We start from the raw sequence: 14349 nt of genomic DNA, 5'->3' as shown, positions 1-14349 counted from the left end.
TTAAATTTGACTCCAAATGTTAACCCTAACCCAAAAAACTCAACTTCCTCTTCCTCCGTTTGTTATCCTCTTTTTCACATTGCACCCTACCCCTGAAAGGCTCTGTTGCCATGGAGGCAGAGGTGAGGTGGAGGCAATGCTCAACAACGTTGTGTTTGTGTGTGCCAGCATCCCATAATACACACACATACGCACACACACACACACACACACCAGTGCTTTCTACATAAGGAAACCAGACAGGCTCTTAGCATCTGTCTCGTTTGCTGTCTCGCTATCTGTGAGTGGCCTTCATGCTGTTGCCATGGCAACTCAGGATTTTGGATGCAACATCCTGGCTTGTGGCTGGAGTGGTTGATAAGATTCAATTCCTCAAGACAGGGGTGTCCAAACCTTCTCCACAGAGTGCGACACACTGTGCTACATATATTTTATTAATTTTTGTAAGCTTTGCGAAAAAGGCTAAACAAATTCTGTTTTGATTTTGATGTTATTTCTATACATACAGGGCAATTAGAAAACATACCGCAGACCACACTTTGGAGACCAGTGCATTTGTCAGGGATAGAATATCACCTAACACAATAGCATAATAATACTTATTTGTCTTCCAAAAGCATCCAACCTCCTTTACTGGCTCTCATTAAGCAGTACCAGACTTATTCCTGCTCCTGGCTAATCCATTTCTCTGTGCTCTCATGCGTCTGACAAATAACAGGCTGCCGTTAAAGCCGGTTAATTAGCCCATTGTGGCCTGCTCAACAGCACTGAGATGGATGGCGAACGTCGCTGTGAAAAACGACAGTCAGGGATGCCGATAGCAGGTGGGTGTGGGAGTAACTTTGTTTAAATTGTCTCCCATTTCCGTGATGACTCATCCACTCTCCGTGGGGCTGGAGAACTTTCTGCAGGCAGATGGGATAAACGGCTTGGCGTTGGGACCTCGTCGACAGATTAAATATGGCTCAGAACGACAAGGCAAAAATGTCCGTGAGTCGGAGCAGCTATGGAAATAACGGAAGACGGCACACTATTGTGGGTCAAGTGCACTGGAAACACCATGTTCCTTTTTCTTAGAGGCTTTTAGTCAATATTAAATTCAAACGTGGTGACTTCATTCAGTGGTTACGTCATCAGGCCTTTTATTTATTATTCATGTTTGTTTGGTTTTCCTTCACAAGATATAATGCTTAACTTCAGTATGTCTTAATTTCAAAATAAGTATACATTATTAGTAACACACTCAAGAGAAATAAAGACAACTTGTTCTCTTATCTATTTAATTTGAGGGTACTTACATTTACATTTCTTTGTGCTCACAGTAGAGGGGACACAACACAGACAGTAAACATTGTAATGCACACACACACGCGCGCACGCGCGAGCGTCCATTTGCACATTTGTCTCAATTTTGGCGCATCAAAAACAAAAACACATGGTCTGCTGCAGTCCTCACTCAAAACCACCTAATTTAGGCTTTATATTTAACGATATAAGAATACCAATTATAATTACAAAACATGTTCAAGTCCACCCAGAGGAGTAAAAAAAAGATAATAATAAATTAAATCTCTATATTTGTTGTTGTGAAATAAATGGAAATAATGCACATTTTTTTTTACAGCTTTTGATAAGGAGGAAGAAAATGAAGAGACGTCGAAGCACACGGTTACCATGACAACCTGCCGTGTGTGTTAACACCGGGATGTTGGGCGCAGTCTTTGGGCTCCTTTAACTTTATGGGGTCCTGATGGCTAAGTCCCACTCCATTCGCTATACCAATAACTTCAAAGATGAGTGATTGATTGATTGATGACATCACTTTAGTCCCCTCCCCCCTACCCTCACCGCCCTCACGTCCAATGGGTACAAGTTAAGCAGGACGCTAAGTCCCGCCCACCTTCATTCAGCCGCACAATTGGTTGGACATCCAGCTTGTTAATCCTCAGACATAGCGTGCCACTTGGCGATCTGGCGGCGCGGGTGATCACAGATCTCCCGCCAGTGCTCGCCGGCAGTGCCCGCCGCCGATGTGCCCATTACCAGGCGCCCGAGAACCGGCTTTGGGCAGCGGGACTTGCTTGAATCCGACTCCATCAGCAGCAGCTCCACACTGGTGTCTCTCAGGCCCTCATCAGAGGGCAGGTCAAAGGTGAAGAGCTGGTTGAAGACGGGGTTGGGCGTGCACTTCTTCACGTCGGCCTTCTTCTTGCACACCCGCTTCTTCCCGTGGTACAGATTCAATTTCACATACAGATCTATGACAAACAGAGCAGGATAAGAACAAGGTCAGGAAAGCAATAAGATGCCGTTTGTCCTGCAGCGCTTGCAGAGTCAAATGATTCTTTAAAAAGATCAATAGGGCGATCAATAAGAGAAAAATGCATGTCCCTAATGAGATGTGTGTGTGTGTCACTAAAGTGCTTTCGACCACACCCTGATCTGATTACAGCGCTGCATTGCCGGTGTTACTATGGCAACCCAACATCCCCTCTCATCCTTTTGAGTGTTCTCACTCAAGGCTACCAAGTTAGTGCACCTGTGGGGCCGTTGTTGTCAGTCTTGGGCAGGTGACGGGCCTTGAGGACGACAGCGGTCAGAGTGTTGGTGGTGGACTGGTAACACAAGGAGAGAAGCAGCTCGCCTCGGCCGGAGGACTTCTGTGCGGACACAAGATAAGACTTAGAGGAGAAGCTCTCCAATCTCTCCGTGGAGAATTGGATCATATCAGGCTTTAAACATAATACAGCTCCAGTTCCTGAGATTCTATTCCCCAATTACACTGATATGTGCATCAGGTTTTCCAAAAAAAACAACAAAAAAACGCATTTATTAAAAACAAAAACATTTTTAAAACTTCGCCTTGGTTCCAATTTTCTAAAAGAAAAGCTCTGATAAAACATTCCACTGTCCTCAAATATCTTACTTTTTATTTTTCTACACAAAATAAGATGAAAAATAAATAACAAATAAAGAAAATCAATCAATCAGTAATAAATAAATATAATAATAATAAAACAGCAAATAATAAAAACTTAAGAAACCACATATAGTTGGTGGGTAGACAAATAATTTTTTTCAGATTAAAATGAACAAAGCATTATTAGAGCCCTGTAGACATGACAAAACACGACTATAGTCACATTTATACTCTTTTTATTTACAACATATTGCGCAACTGCAGGGTCTTGAGTCACATGCTAACTCGCAAACTAGAGAGCTAGCGACCTAAACGGTAGCCTTCAAGTTATTTCCTTTAAACTTAAATAGCCAAAAACTTACCACTTCCACACGGATAGGGAGGTTAACTATTAACAGTTATTTAACCTTTAACATGAACATTAATCAAACGTAATAATTTTTTCTGGGTACATGATACCATACAGCATCCATATCAAATTTGCGCGGGCCGCACTAACATTAAACTTTCATATCAAGGCGGGGGCCTCAAACTAGTGTCCTGCGGGCCACATTTGGGGTTATATTATTTGGGAGGTGTCTGGAAAGCCAAATAAAAAGCAGTGGCTTCTGCCATCTGGTGGAAAAGCATTTATTTGTTCTGCCTGTCACTATACGATACGTTGGTGGAATAAATAGATTATTAATAAAGACAAAACAAATTTTGGGACCAATTAACTGAAATTGTATCGTTTCCATTCTAAAGCACCCAGCACAGTGAATCACTGCTTTAGCGACAGCATGGATTCAATAATGTGTTGAACAGAAAATATGACATTGCTATAATACCTGTATTGTACAATACAAATATTGTCAATATTGATCAATATGCTAGATATCTGAACAAAACCTCCACATATTAGTGACAAAACAAATTCTAATATCTACTAATATATCTCAGTAGGATTGAATTTCTTTGGGTTTAATGTGAGCCTTGAGCCTCACCTTGATATTCCTCTTGATGATCTCCCGGCTCATCAGCACAGGTCCTTCAGACAGGTCGATTCCCGACAGTGGCACCAGTGTCTCGCCGATGATCTCGTCCCTGGAGAACCTGTCAAAGCTGAGCACCATGAACTGGAGAGCCAGCTCCGACACCCTGGCCAGTGGGATCCCGTAGAACCTGAAGGTCTCGTCAAACATCGGGTCTAAAGTCTTCCTAAGGACTCTGGTCTTCACTTGGTGCTTCTTCTCTGGCAGTAGCGTCAGCTTGATATAGGGGTCAGAGGTCAGCGACTGCTCATCAGTCGGACTCAAGCCATGGGCTTCCTGGATTGAAAATGAATCAGTCAAACATTTGGAAGTGGAAAGTAGAAAGTGAAAGTAGAAGAATGCACCTGTAGATACCTTAATATGGACAATGAAGGCCTTCTTCTCAGGTTGGTACTCCAAAGCAAAGTGGAGTGTCCCAAGCCTCCGCTCCCTCTCTTCCACCTGAGTTTTATCCACAGCGGGAGTGGGTGCTTGGCTGGAGAGGGTGCTGGATGGCGACGGGGGGTCCCGGCAGTACATCCCACCAGGCTGGGCGAAACCGGCGTGTGGGGAAGATAGCTCCAAGTCGGGGGAGCTGCGCACCTTGTGGTGGTGGAAAGGTTTGGTGGTGAAGTTACCGTTCAGGTCCCGTTTCTCCAAGTCGAGATGCAGGGCCACCCTGGACCCGCCTGGGCTCAGCTTGGGGCTGGGCGGCATATTCCCGTTCACGTCCGTTTTACTGACTTCATTAGCTGACATGGCGGTCGAGGCGGCAAAATTCTTCTTGCCGCTGAGGCTCTCTGGGTAGATGTCAACGCCTTTGAGCATGTGCACAAACTTGTACGGGGGCGTTTTTTGGCTTTTGGTGTTTTTGCGCTGGCAGCAGATCCACGCAAAGGCTGACGCGGTGAAGACGAGGCCGAAGACGCTCACCATGGCAACACCAGCTGGGACCGCCACTGTAGGGCAACACAGAGCGGGGGAAATATATGAGATAAAAAATGGTGTCCCAGACGTTGAAAAAACAAACATAAAACCATTTCATACATTAATTCATTCATTCATTCATTTTCGAACGCTTATCCTCACAAGGGTCACGGGGGTGCTGGAGCCTATCCCAGCTGTCTTCAGGCGAGAGGCGGGGTACACCCCAGACTGGTCGCCAGTCAATCACAGGGCACATATAGACAAACAACCATTCACACTCACATTCATACCTATGGACAATTTGGAGTCGCCAATTAACCTAGCATGTTTTTGGAATGTGGGAGGAAACCGGAGTACCCGGAGAAAACCCACGCATGCACGGGGAGAACACGCAAACTCCACACAAAGATGGCCGAGGGTGGAATTGAACCCTGGTCTCCTAGCTGTGAGGTCTGCGTGCTAACCACTAGTCCGCCGTGCCGCCCCATTTCATACAATGCAGTAAAAATAACAGTTACAGGAAAACTAAATAAAACTTTCAACATAACACAGTTTCAGTTGCACAGTTACAAGATAATCAATACAATAAAAGTCCAGGTGAGTTTATTTCACATTGTCATCAGTTTGACTGTTTAGCAGCCATGATTTAAGACATTTAGTGTCGGAGCTCAATAATCAATAATCACCACTCAAATTGATACTAGCTTGATGAAATGAATATTTTTTGTTTTTTTCAGTTTAATTTGTTCATTCATTCATTTTCTACCACTTATCCTCATAAGGGTCGCGGGGGTGCTGGAGCCTATCCCAGCTGTCTCCAACCGAAAGGTGGAGTACACCCTGGACTGGTCGCCAGCCAATCACAGGCCACATATAGACAAACAACCATTCACACTCACATTCGTACCTATGGACAATTTGGAGTCGCCAATTAACCTAGCATGTTTTTGGAATGTGGGAGGAACATGCACACAGAGATGATCGAGGGTGGAATCGAACTTGGGTCTACTAGCTGTGTGGCCTGTGCGCTAACCACTTTTTTCCACCGTGCAGCAGTTTTCATTCATTCATTCATTCATTCATTCATTCATTTTCTACCGCTTTTTCCTCACGAGGGTCGCGGGGGTGCTGGAGCCTATCCCAGCTGTCTTCGGGCGAGAGGCGGGGTACACCCTGGACTGGTCGCCAGCCAATCACAGGGCACATATAGACAAACAACCATTCACACTCACATTCATACCTATGGACAATTTGGAGTCGTCAATTAACCTAGCATGTTTTTGGAATGTGGGAGGAACATGCACACAGAGATGATCGAGGGTGGAATCGAACTTGGGTCTACTAGCTGTGTGGCCTGTGCGCTAACCACTTTTTCCCACCGTGCAGCAGTTTTCAGTTTCAGTTTATTTATAATGTGATTTTTTTGGTTTACCAGAAATGATTCAATGATATTGATGTTATTTCCTTTACCGATAATGCTGTCCCTGATCAATAGCATCATTTGTAATATTGCCCGCCTCTAATGTGTGCAACATTTGTCTCATCTTGCTCAAATTAAATAAAAAAAAAAAAACTGTGGTAAATGCTACGTGCAGGTCAATGGTGGCCATGGCCACCCTTGGTCATTCTACAGCTATCCTACTGGCCATGGAGACATTTCAGGTATCAACCAGTTGTCACCCCAGTGAGAGTAATGGTCTCACCTTGGCAATCCAAATAAATATTTCTGGCTCCGCAAATGCAAAAAGACAATCCTGTGATGCAGTTTCGGTTTAATTGCAATTTTAAAAAAACAAAAAAACTTGCCATGCCAAAGAGCAAACAGCATCTTATGCAACACCCAAAGGGGATTTATGCTGTTTTTATTATTTTATTGCCCACGACGAGCCACTGAGGGGCCATATTATGATAATATAACATCATTACCCATATCAATGTTCATTCTTTACCATGACACTACACTCTGATTATTGATGATGGACCGGAATGCTGCAGCTTTGTTGTCCAAGTGTGACTCAACGGTTTAAACGCCATGTAGGCCTAATGGCTCTGTTGCAATGACGGGTACGTGGGCCATTTCCTGATTTTCATGAGATGCTCTCCATCCGAAAAGAGCTAGACGAGGAGAGAACGAAACAGTGGACTTCCTTTTTGAAAGTCTGTGTATCACATTTCTTTAATTGACCGCTCTTAATTTGCTTTGATTAGCTGCCCCGCCCTCATGGGTATAGTTCAGTCTGTACTTGCTGTATACAACATCAATTCACCGAAATGACGCCACATAGATATGATTAACAGGACAATGTTTATATAGTTTTTGTGGATGACAACAGACGGATGGATGCAGCTGTGGGAGGACGACGTTGAGGGGACTGACAAGTCGAATCCCAGATAATATGATGGAAATACTACAATAAAGATGTTTTTCCTGATAGTCAAATAGGTTTGAAAAGTGTACAACTCACATGACTCAAACAAAGCAGTAATTTTGTAGTATAAAACAAAATGGGAACATTAGTATTCCCATGATGGATTTATAATAGCTCTGGGTAGCAGAATATTCCAAGGTTTTGACTCACCGGGCTGGGCTCCGTCCTCCAGCATCATTGGAGCCATGGATGCTGTCCGAGGTTCTGATGGGTCTTAAGGTACCGGACGTGTTCAACGCTTGATTCCACTAACTAATGGACGGGGAAGAGGAGGATGGGTTCTGGAAGATGCTAGAATTAGGATAGAGATGGAGAAGGTTGTTCTCTCCCTTTCCGCGGCTGAGTGTAAGAGCGCTTGTGCGTGCGTTTGTGTGTGTGTGTGTGTATGTGGACGGGGCGGCGACACCCCACTCATCCTCACCCCTCCCTCCTTGCGCTGAGCTCATCTGTGTGCTGACGCAGTGGTGACGTGAGGGCTGCCAAGCATCCATCTTCCCACTGATGGAGCAATACATTTTTGGGAATTTGCGCGCATCTGGGATAAAATGTGGTGGTCATGTCAGTCCTCCTGGTAACCATGGCAACATTGGATGTAGTTTTATGACAATATAGTATGTGCCTATGGGTAAGCGGACCGTGTAATGCATCTGGGCAGCTGTGCACTGTCTAAAACAATGCTATGCTGACATCTGATGTCCAAAAAGTAGAATGCAGTCTTTTGTATTTCAAATAATGGAAGTTAAAAAAGAAGTTAATGGGGATTAAGAGGCATAGAAAATTAATGAATGGTACAAAATAGCCCACAATAAATGAAATCTGCTCAGCAGCCAACATTATTTGTTTGCAATTATTATATGTTTAGTGGCAATAAAAACCCTCACTTTATACACTTTTCTCAGGCATGCCCAGAATTTCTCACATTTCTCTCTTGTTTAAACGCAAAATTCAAATTTCATTTGAATTTTAATGCTCTTTTGGACACAAGAAAATATGAAGTGACTCACACTAGTCCTCTGATGAGCCTCGTCCCTCCATTTGGCTGTAGCCTTTTTGTATCCTTGTTAAAGAGGACCTATTATGCTTATTTTTCAACACTTTGTATCAAGTAGTGGACTCCTATAGAGCATCTACACACCAGCACACAACGATTTATAGTTCTTCCAGAATCTGCACCTATTCCAGCTGTATTTTTTTGTATTTCATGGTTGCCACGAAAACGGTCTGTTTTAATGTATTCCATCAACAGCCCGCCTGTTTTGTCATACTAGCTAGTGCATAAAAATATCCTACATTCAGATTTTAACAACAAACCAACGTTATATAAATCTTAGTTTTTGCGGTGTGAGTGGATGAGTGGACGAGTGGATGAGTGGAGCTGTCATGTGTCAGTTTTCACGTAAAAAAAAAAATCCCAAACAGTTGACTGTGGACAAAATCTAACGAACGAAATTCCTTAGTCGATGATAGCATTTTAGTTGAACTGCAGTTAAGTATCAATAAATGGATCAGCAATAACCTTTCTTTAAGTGTGAGGGGTTCTCATGGGTTTACACTCAAGTGAAAGAGGAGCAAAATCCAACCAATACCCACATTTGTTACTTTTATGTTATTGTTTTGTCTTGTTTTTTTTCAAATAAATCATATACAGTATTTCCAAACCTGAAGAGAAGTTAAATTTAAGAAAGGCAGCATGCCAAAATGCAAATTTATCCATCAAACGTGCAATATTATATCATTTAGTTCACTTTAAACATTCTTCATTTTTCAGTACAGTCACACAAACCCAATCCAAAACGACACAAGAGTTAAAAAAAAAAAAAAAAGTATGAACCAAATGAAGTCTTCTTGGGGGTATTGTGCTCCATGTTGAACATCCACCAAAACGACCAAGTGCCCAAAGTAAAGCTCCTCCTCTAGAGTGTGTTGTTGAGTAAACTGTGAGGTGTTTCGTAGCCAAACAGCTCATAGTCCCTCTCGTAGATCTCGTAGAGCTTCCTCCTGTCCTCCAGTGGTACTTCTTTAAACCAGTCAGACACTGATGAAGGGTTCGTCATGTTTTCATAAGCCGATGGAAATTTGATATGTTCCTCCAGGTTCAAGGTCGTTATCAGCTGCAATGCATCCTCTGTAAGCGTCTCCTGATGGCCGATAAAGTCATACCTGAGTGGAAGAAACTGGGTTTTAGACTGGGTTTGTTTTTCAGAAGATGGAAAAAAATGCAGCTTACTCGATGAAGCAGGGTTGACACTGCTGGTGAAACTCAATCCAGTGGGGGTCAAATCCACGCTTGTTTTTCTTCGTGTCCAGCAGAGACTGGACAAAGCTATAGAAAGAAGGGCGGATGCCTAACGCAAACGCCTCCGTCACTTTCAACGGGGGGTCGGGCTGGTTTTCGTAGCGCTGCAGAAGTGCTCGGCCATAATATTGATAATAGTACTGATTGATCTTCAGGAACTTCTCCCGGAAGGCTGAGATGAGGCGCACAAAGGGATCGCGGACAAACATGAACTTGGTGTACTGCTTCAACTTGGCCTAGGAGCAAGATAAGTTAGTTGTATCGCCATGGTAACATGATTGTTTACTTGTTTTGTGCATTTGATTAAATTTCCTTGATGAACCACTGTTTGTTGTTATATATATATATATTTATATATACTTTTTTTTACATAAATGTATATGTATTCGGGATGTTCCGATCCGGATTTTATGCGGCCGATATCCTGATATCAGTGTTCACAAGCACAGCTACATCATCCGGAGTTGTGGTACACAACGAAAGTTCCTCCTGCTATAGCGTCTACATCAGGGGTGGGCAAACTTTTTGACTCGCGGGCCGCATTGATATGACAAAATTTACGGGGGGGGGGGGCAGACTATATATTTTACACGTAACAGTCCACCTGGTATTATTGTATCTGTAAAATTGTCATGCAATCTGCTATTATTATTTATTATTGTATATTTATATTTAAATATTTTAAAAATAATAAAATATTATAATAATTACAATAAAATTAAAATAATAATTATTATATTATTATGTAAAATATGCAAATATAACAATAATATTATATATAATTAATATAATAATTAGCATTAATATAATAATTATAATAATCATAATAGTTCTAATAATTATTATAATAATCTAATAATCTAATAATACTAATAATAATAATAATTATTATTATGTGCTTGTGTCCCTCCCTTTTTTCAGGAGCACTTTGTAAACAACAGACCATGTCAAAAAACGAAATTGATAAAACCATCAAAAGGTTGGCTCAGGCCATGATGCCAGGTTGTATGTTGAGTTTAAATGAAATACTTTGGAAAGATTGGGCGGGCCGTATTCAAACACTTGGCGGGCCGGATGTGGCCCCCGGGCCGTAGTTTGCCCACCCCTGGTCTACATGCTCCCAAATCCGTACTGAGGTGGGACCACCAAATTTTCCCCACACTTGCAAGTACAGCGGGATGGAACCGGGGTTTCCCTGACGGATGATCACATCGCAAGCCTCAAACTCACCACACCCTGCCAAGTGCTCACATTACTTCCCATTTCTGTGCATTGTAGTCCGAGAAAAATGAGTTAATATGAGCTAGCTAACAACGAACGTCCATGGGAAATCATGGCTTCATAGTCGAAAAATGTGTATCTCAAAGACGTGCATTGATACATTCTACTTCTACACCACTATGTACATCTGTGTAATACTTGCTTTTATAGTCAGTATAGTTACTCCAGACCCCGTTCACTGTGCAATATCTGATCAACCTCCATGTGCAATATTAAGGGCTCTAAATGCAATATGCTAAATTCTATGTGAAGTATTTCCATAATGCCTCATATTAACTCTCTAACAAGATCTCAGTGTATAGACTGGTCATATATCTCATCTCGTTTCATATTATCTACATACTGTATTGTATACAACTCTGGGAAAAACTTGATTTTGTTAATACTTGGCTTGTTAATATTGTTTTTTTTCTATATTGTGTATTTTTGTGCTGCTTAACTGACTTTGTACTCTTGCTGCTGTGCCATGCAAATTTCCCTACTGAGGGACGAATAAAGTCATATTCATTCTTTCATTCATTTTCTTCCGCTTATCCTCACGAGGGTCACGGGGGTGCTGGAGCCTATCCCAGCTGTCTTCGGGCGAGAGGCGGGGTACACCCTGGACTGGTGGCCAGCCAATCACAGGGCACATATAGACAAACAACCATTCACACTCACATTCATACCTATGGACAATTTGGAGTCGCTAATTAACCTAGCATGTTTTTGGAATGTGGGAGGAAACCGGAGTACCCGGAGAAAACCCACGCATGCACGGGGAGAACATGCAAACTCCACACAGAGATGGCCGAGGAATGATGGAATTGAACCCTGGTCTCCTAGCTGTGAGGTCTGTGCGCTAACCACTAGACCGCCGTGCTGCTGAATAAAGGCATATCTTAATCTTAATAGCTAGCTCATATTAACTAATTTTCTTGTGTTATGATGCACAGAAAAGGGAAAGAAATGTGTTCATGTTTAACATAAGGATTGTTAATGATTGTGAATTCAAAATTCCCCTTTAAGCATCAACGAATAAATGAAAAATAACCCTTTTTAGGAGGTAAAACTAAACACGGTTATTTGGTTATTTAGGTTATTGTAAGATGTAAAACTAAATGCTCACCTCCCTCTCCACTTCTGGGAAGCTGGCAAGACTGGTCAGACCGTTTGGATTGTGGGCCACACCGGGAGGTATATCCTTGGGATCAGGGTAAGGTTCACCGTGTTTCAGTACCTGCATGAACCTCTTCCAATTACCACACGCCACCTGGAGAAAGGAACAAGATAAACTGCACTAACATGATAACTATCCCTATTTAACAGATCAGGTTTTTCCACTCAGGACGCATGAAATCTCAAGAGACGCTATGTTGCTCATGTTAGTGTGTTGTGTGGTCCCCACCTTTGGTATAAAGCAATAAATGATGCCTTGTTTGTCATCCACAAGGAGGTTATGCAGAATTCCGTTGATACGTTTGTTTTTATCTTTGGAAAAGGTCTCCTTTTCTTCTTTGCACATGTCTCTCAGAATCGTCTTCCTCAGCTCCTGCTCCTTCTCCCTCGCTGGGCGCCACAAATGGTACACACACAAGAGCAAAGATTGCCGAATTCAGGGATCATCCCAAGTACAGTACTACTAAGTCAATATACTGTAGATTTCACAAGGAGTAGTAATTGCTGACAAGCGACAGTGTTAGCTTATACTGAAAAAGTTGGACTATCTTAGTAATAGCATTTTCCGAAATATTGTATATGCACAGTGGGCCGATTGGTTAGCGTGCAGGACACAGGTTGGATTCCCCCCTCGGGCATCTCTGTGTGGAGTTTCCATTTTCTCCATGTGCATGTGTGGGTTTTCTCCGGGTATTCCGGTTTCCTCCCACATTCCAAAAACATGCTAGGTTAATCGGCGACTCCAAATTGTCCATAGGTATGAATGTGAGTGTGAATGGTTGTTTGTCTATATGTTCCCTGTGATTGGCTGGCCACCAGTCCAGGGTGTACCCCGTTTCTCTCCAGCATACCTGCGACCCAAGTGAGGATAAGCGGCATAGAAAATAGATAGATAGATACATTTGACTGATTTCCACATGCAACAACAGTGCATGTATATATGCTGGATTTTTGCTTTCATTTTACATGACTTTGAGTTAGGGATCTGCTTATTCGCCCCCCATCTTTTTTAAGTAGAGCTGATAACGACTGGATGTGATGTTAAGTGAATCCCAGCAACAGAATGGAAAAGAAATGTTTTAGAATTGTACCTGTTGGCATGTCCCAATGGTAATAGAGGGCCATCACACTGATGAAAGCCACTAAACCAAGGCAGGGCATCCGGATGTTTTTACAAGATATCATTGTTGCTGGTTTTGACAACATGTCACCCTACCAGGGGAAAAAAACAATGAGTAAAACCAAAATAGCACTATTTTATTTTAGTCTAGTATTTTTAATGTAAGATTTGCGGCACTCACCTTGCAACGTTGTCACCTGCCAGCGCGTCTGTAACATTGTGATATCATTTCCAGTTAACAACTCACCTAAACACTGACGTATGGAGAAAACAATTAAAAGGTGTGGTCATTATATTCTCAGGAGAATCGTTTAATCTGCCTTTTGGTGAAACTGTCAAGGGACGACAACCAATAAATAGTCAAGTATGAGATCAACATTTGTCATTATATAAAAAAAAACTCAGATTTATTATATGTGAAATATGGATGTTCATTTTGCATTCAGTGTGCAAGAGTTGGACGTGTACTTGGGCTTTGTGACAGCAATTAGTGCACAGTGGAAGAACGGGTTTGGCGTATTCAACCTCACCCAGTTGATGGCACTTACAAAACATCCTTGGAATTACCAATCATTCAGGAAAGCAGTTTGATCAGTCACACATTTTCATTTTAGTTTGATCAATTTGAAAATGCGCCATCGTAAAGTCATCATATTGTAATAAAAAAAAATATACAAACATGTATCAATACAAGTTAAAAAATACATTTTTTTTAAATCCCTTTTGAACTTTTTCCCATACACCCACACACACTTTTTGCCTATCAGGGCCATCGTTTCTGAATGGTGCAGCATAAGAAAGAGGCCGACCCCCAGTCCTGATTGGTTGATCAGAGGAAAGCTGTTCAACAAGCTAAGCTACACCACATTGGCTGACTGAGGATGTGAAGTTGACATCTGTAGCGACCATACGTTCGCTTCATAACACATCTCATACGTTTCAGAACATGGTCACTATATTTATAAGGGACCTATTATGCTCATTGTTCAGGCTTTTGTATTGAGTTGTGGACTCCTATAGAGCAGCTACACACAATAACCAGCACAAAACTTTAGGCCTGCAACGATTATTAGGATAATTTGAATATCTCGATTACAAAAAATAGTCAAGGATTTTTTAATGTTTCGAAGAATCACAGACACAAGGCGGACTTACGATATGTTACCACTCTTTGCGTTCAGTTGAGTAATTCAGGGGTCTCCAGCTAG

At 42.1% G+C, this 14349-nt stretch overlaps 2 protein-coding genes across 3 annotated transcripts; both read right to left on the bottom strand.

Moving 5' to 3' along the window:
• Nucleotides 1–1117: 1117 nt before the first annotated feature.
• syt4 (synaptotagmin IV) lies at nucleotides 1118–7662 on the bottom strand. 2 transcript variants are annotated; one of them, XM_078795833.1, is made up of 5 exons: nucleotides 7437–7662; nucleotides 4306–4889; nucleotides 3904–4227; nucleotides 2540–2657; nucleotides 1118–2258 (listed from the first exon to the last, which is right to left on the bottom strand). In XM_078795833.1, exons 1-5 carry the CDS (start codon nucleotides 7471–7473, stop codon nucleotides 1939–1941), a joined length of 1383 nt encoding a protein of 460 aa, XP_078651959.1. In that variant the 5' UTR covers nucleotides 7474–7662; the 3' UTR covers nucleotides 1118–1938. The 2 variants fall into 2 exon arrangements, with proteins under 2 accessions (XP_078651959.1, XP_057923329.2); XM_058067346.2 differs by having other exon boundaries at nucleotides 2540–2660; nucleotides 7437–7661.
• A 511-nt stretch (nucleotides 7663–8173) lies between these two features.
• Nucleotides 8174–14349, bottom strand: LOC131126256 (carbohydrate sulfotransferase 12-like). Its single transcript, XM_078795818.1, has 6 exons — nucleotides 13323–14349; nucleotides 13113–13233; nucleotides 12251–12411; nucleotides 11972–12115; nucleotides 9514–9818; nucleotides 8174–9446 (listed from the first exon to the last, which is right to left on the bottom strand). The coding sequence occupies exons 2-6, from the start codon at nucleotides 13225–13227 to the stop codon at nucleotides 9200–9202; spliced, it is 972 nt and encodes a 323-aa protein (XP_078651944.1). The 5' UTR covers nucleotides 13228–13233; nucleotides 13323–14349; the 3' UTR covers nucleotides 8174–9199.

The sequence above is a fragment of the Doryrhamphus excisus genome, linkage group LG2 (assembly GCF_037039965.1).
Source record: "Doryrhamphus excisus strain RoL-2023G ecotype Guam linkage group LG2, RoL_Dexc_Guam_v1.1, whole genome shotgun sequence".
NCBI lineage: Eukaryota > Metazoa > Chordata > Actinopteri > Syngnathiformes > Syngnathidae > Doryrhamphus > Doryrhamphus excisus.
This window is presented reverse-complemented; position numbering and strand designations above follow the sequence as displayed.

Coding starts and splice junctions, on each gene's coding strand:
- syt4 (XM_058067346.2), bottom strand. CDS start 7,473: ATGGCTCCAATGATGCTGGAGGACGGAGCCCAGCCCG. Junction 4,890..7,436: donor GGAGGACGGAGCCCAGCCCG/GTGAGTCAAAAC, acceptor GTTGCCCTACAG/TGGCGGTCCCAGCTGGTGTT. Junction 4,228..4,305: donor CCTTCATTGTCCATATTAAG/GTATCTACAGGT, acceptor TTTTCAATCCAG/GAAGCCCATGGCTTGAGTCC.
- LOC131126256 (XM_078795818.1), bottom strand. CDS start 13,227: ATGTTGTCAAAACCAGCAACAATGATATCTTGTAAAAACATCCGGATG. Junction 12,412..13,112: donor CCATTGGGACATGCCAACAG/GTACAATTCTAA, acceptor TGTGGCGCCCAG/CGAGGGAGAAGGAGCAGGAG. Junction 9,819..11,971: donor TCCCAGAAGTGGAGAGGGAG/GTGAGCATTTAG, acceptor TCTTGCTCCTAG/GCCAAGTTGAAGCAGTACAC.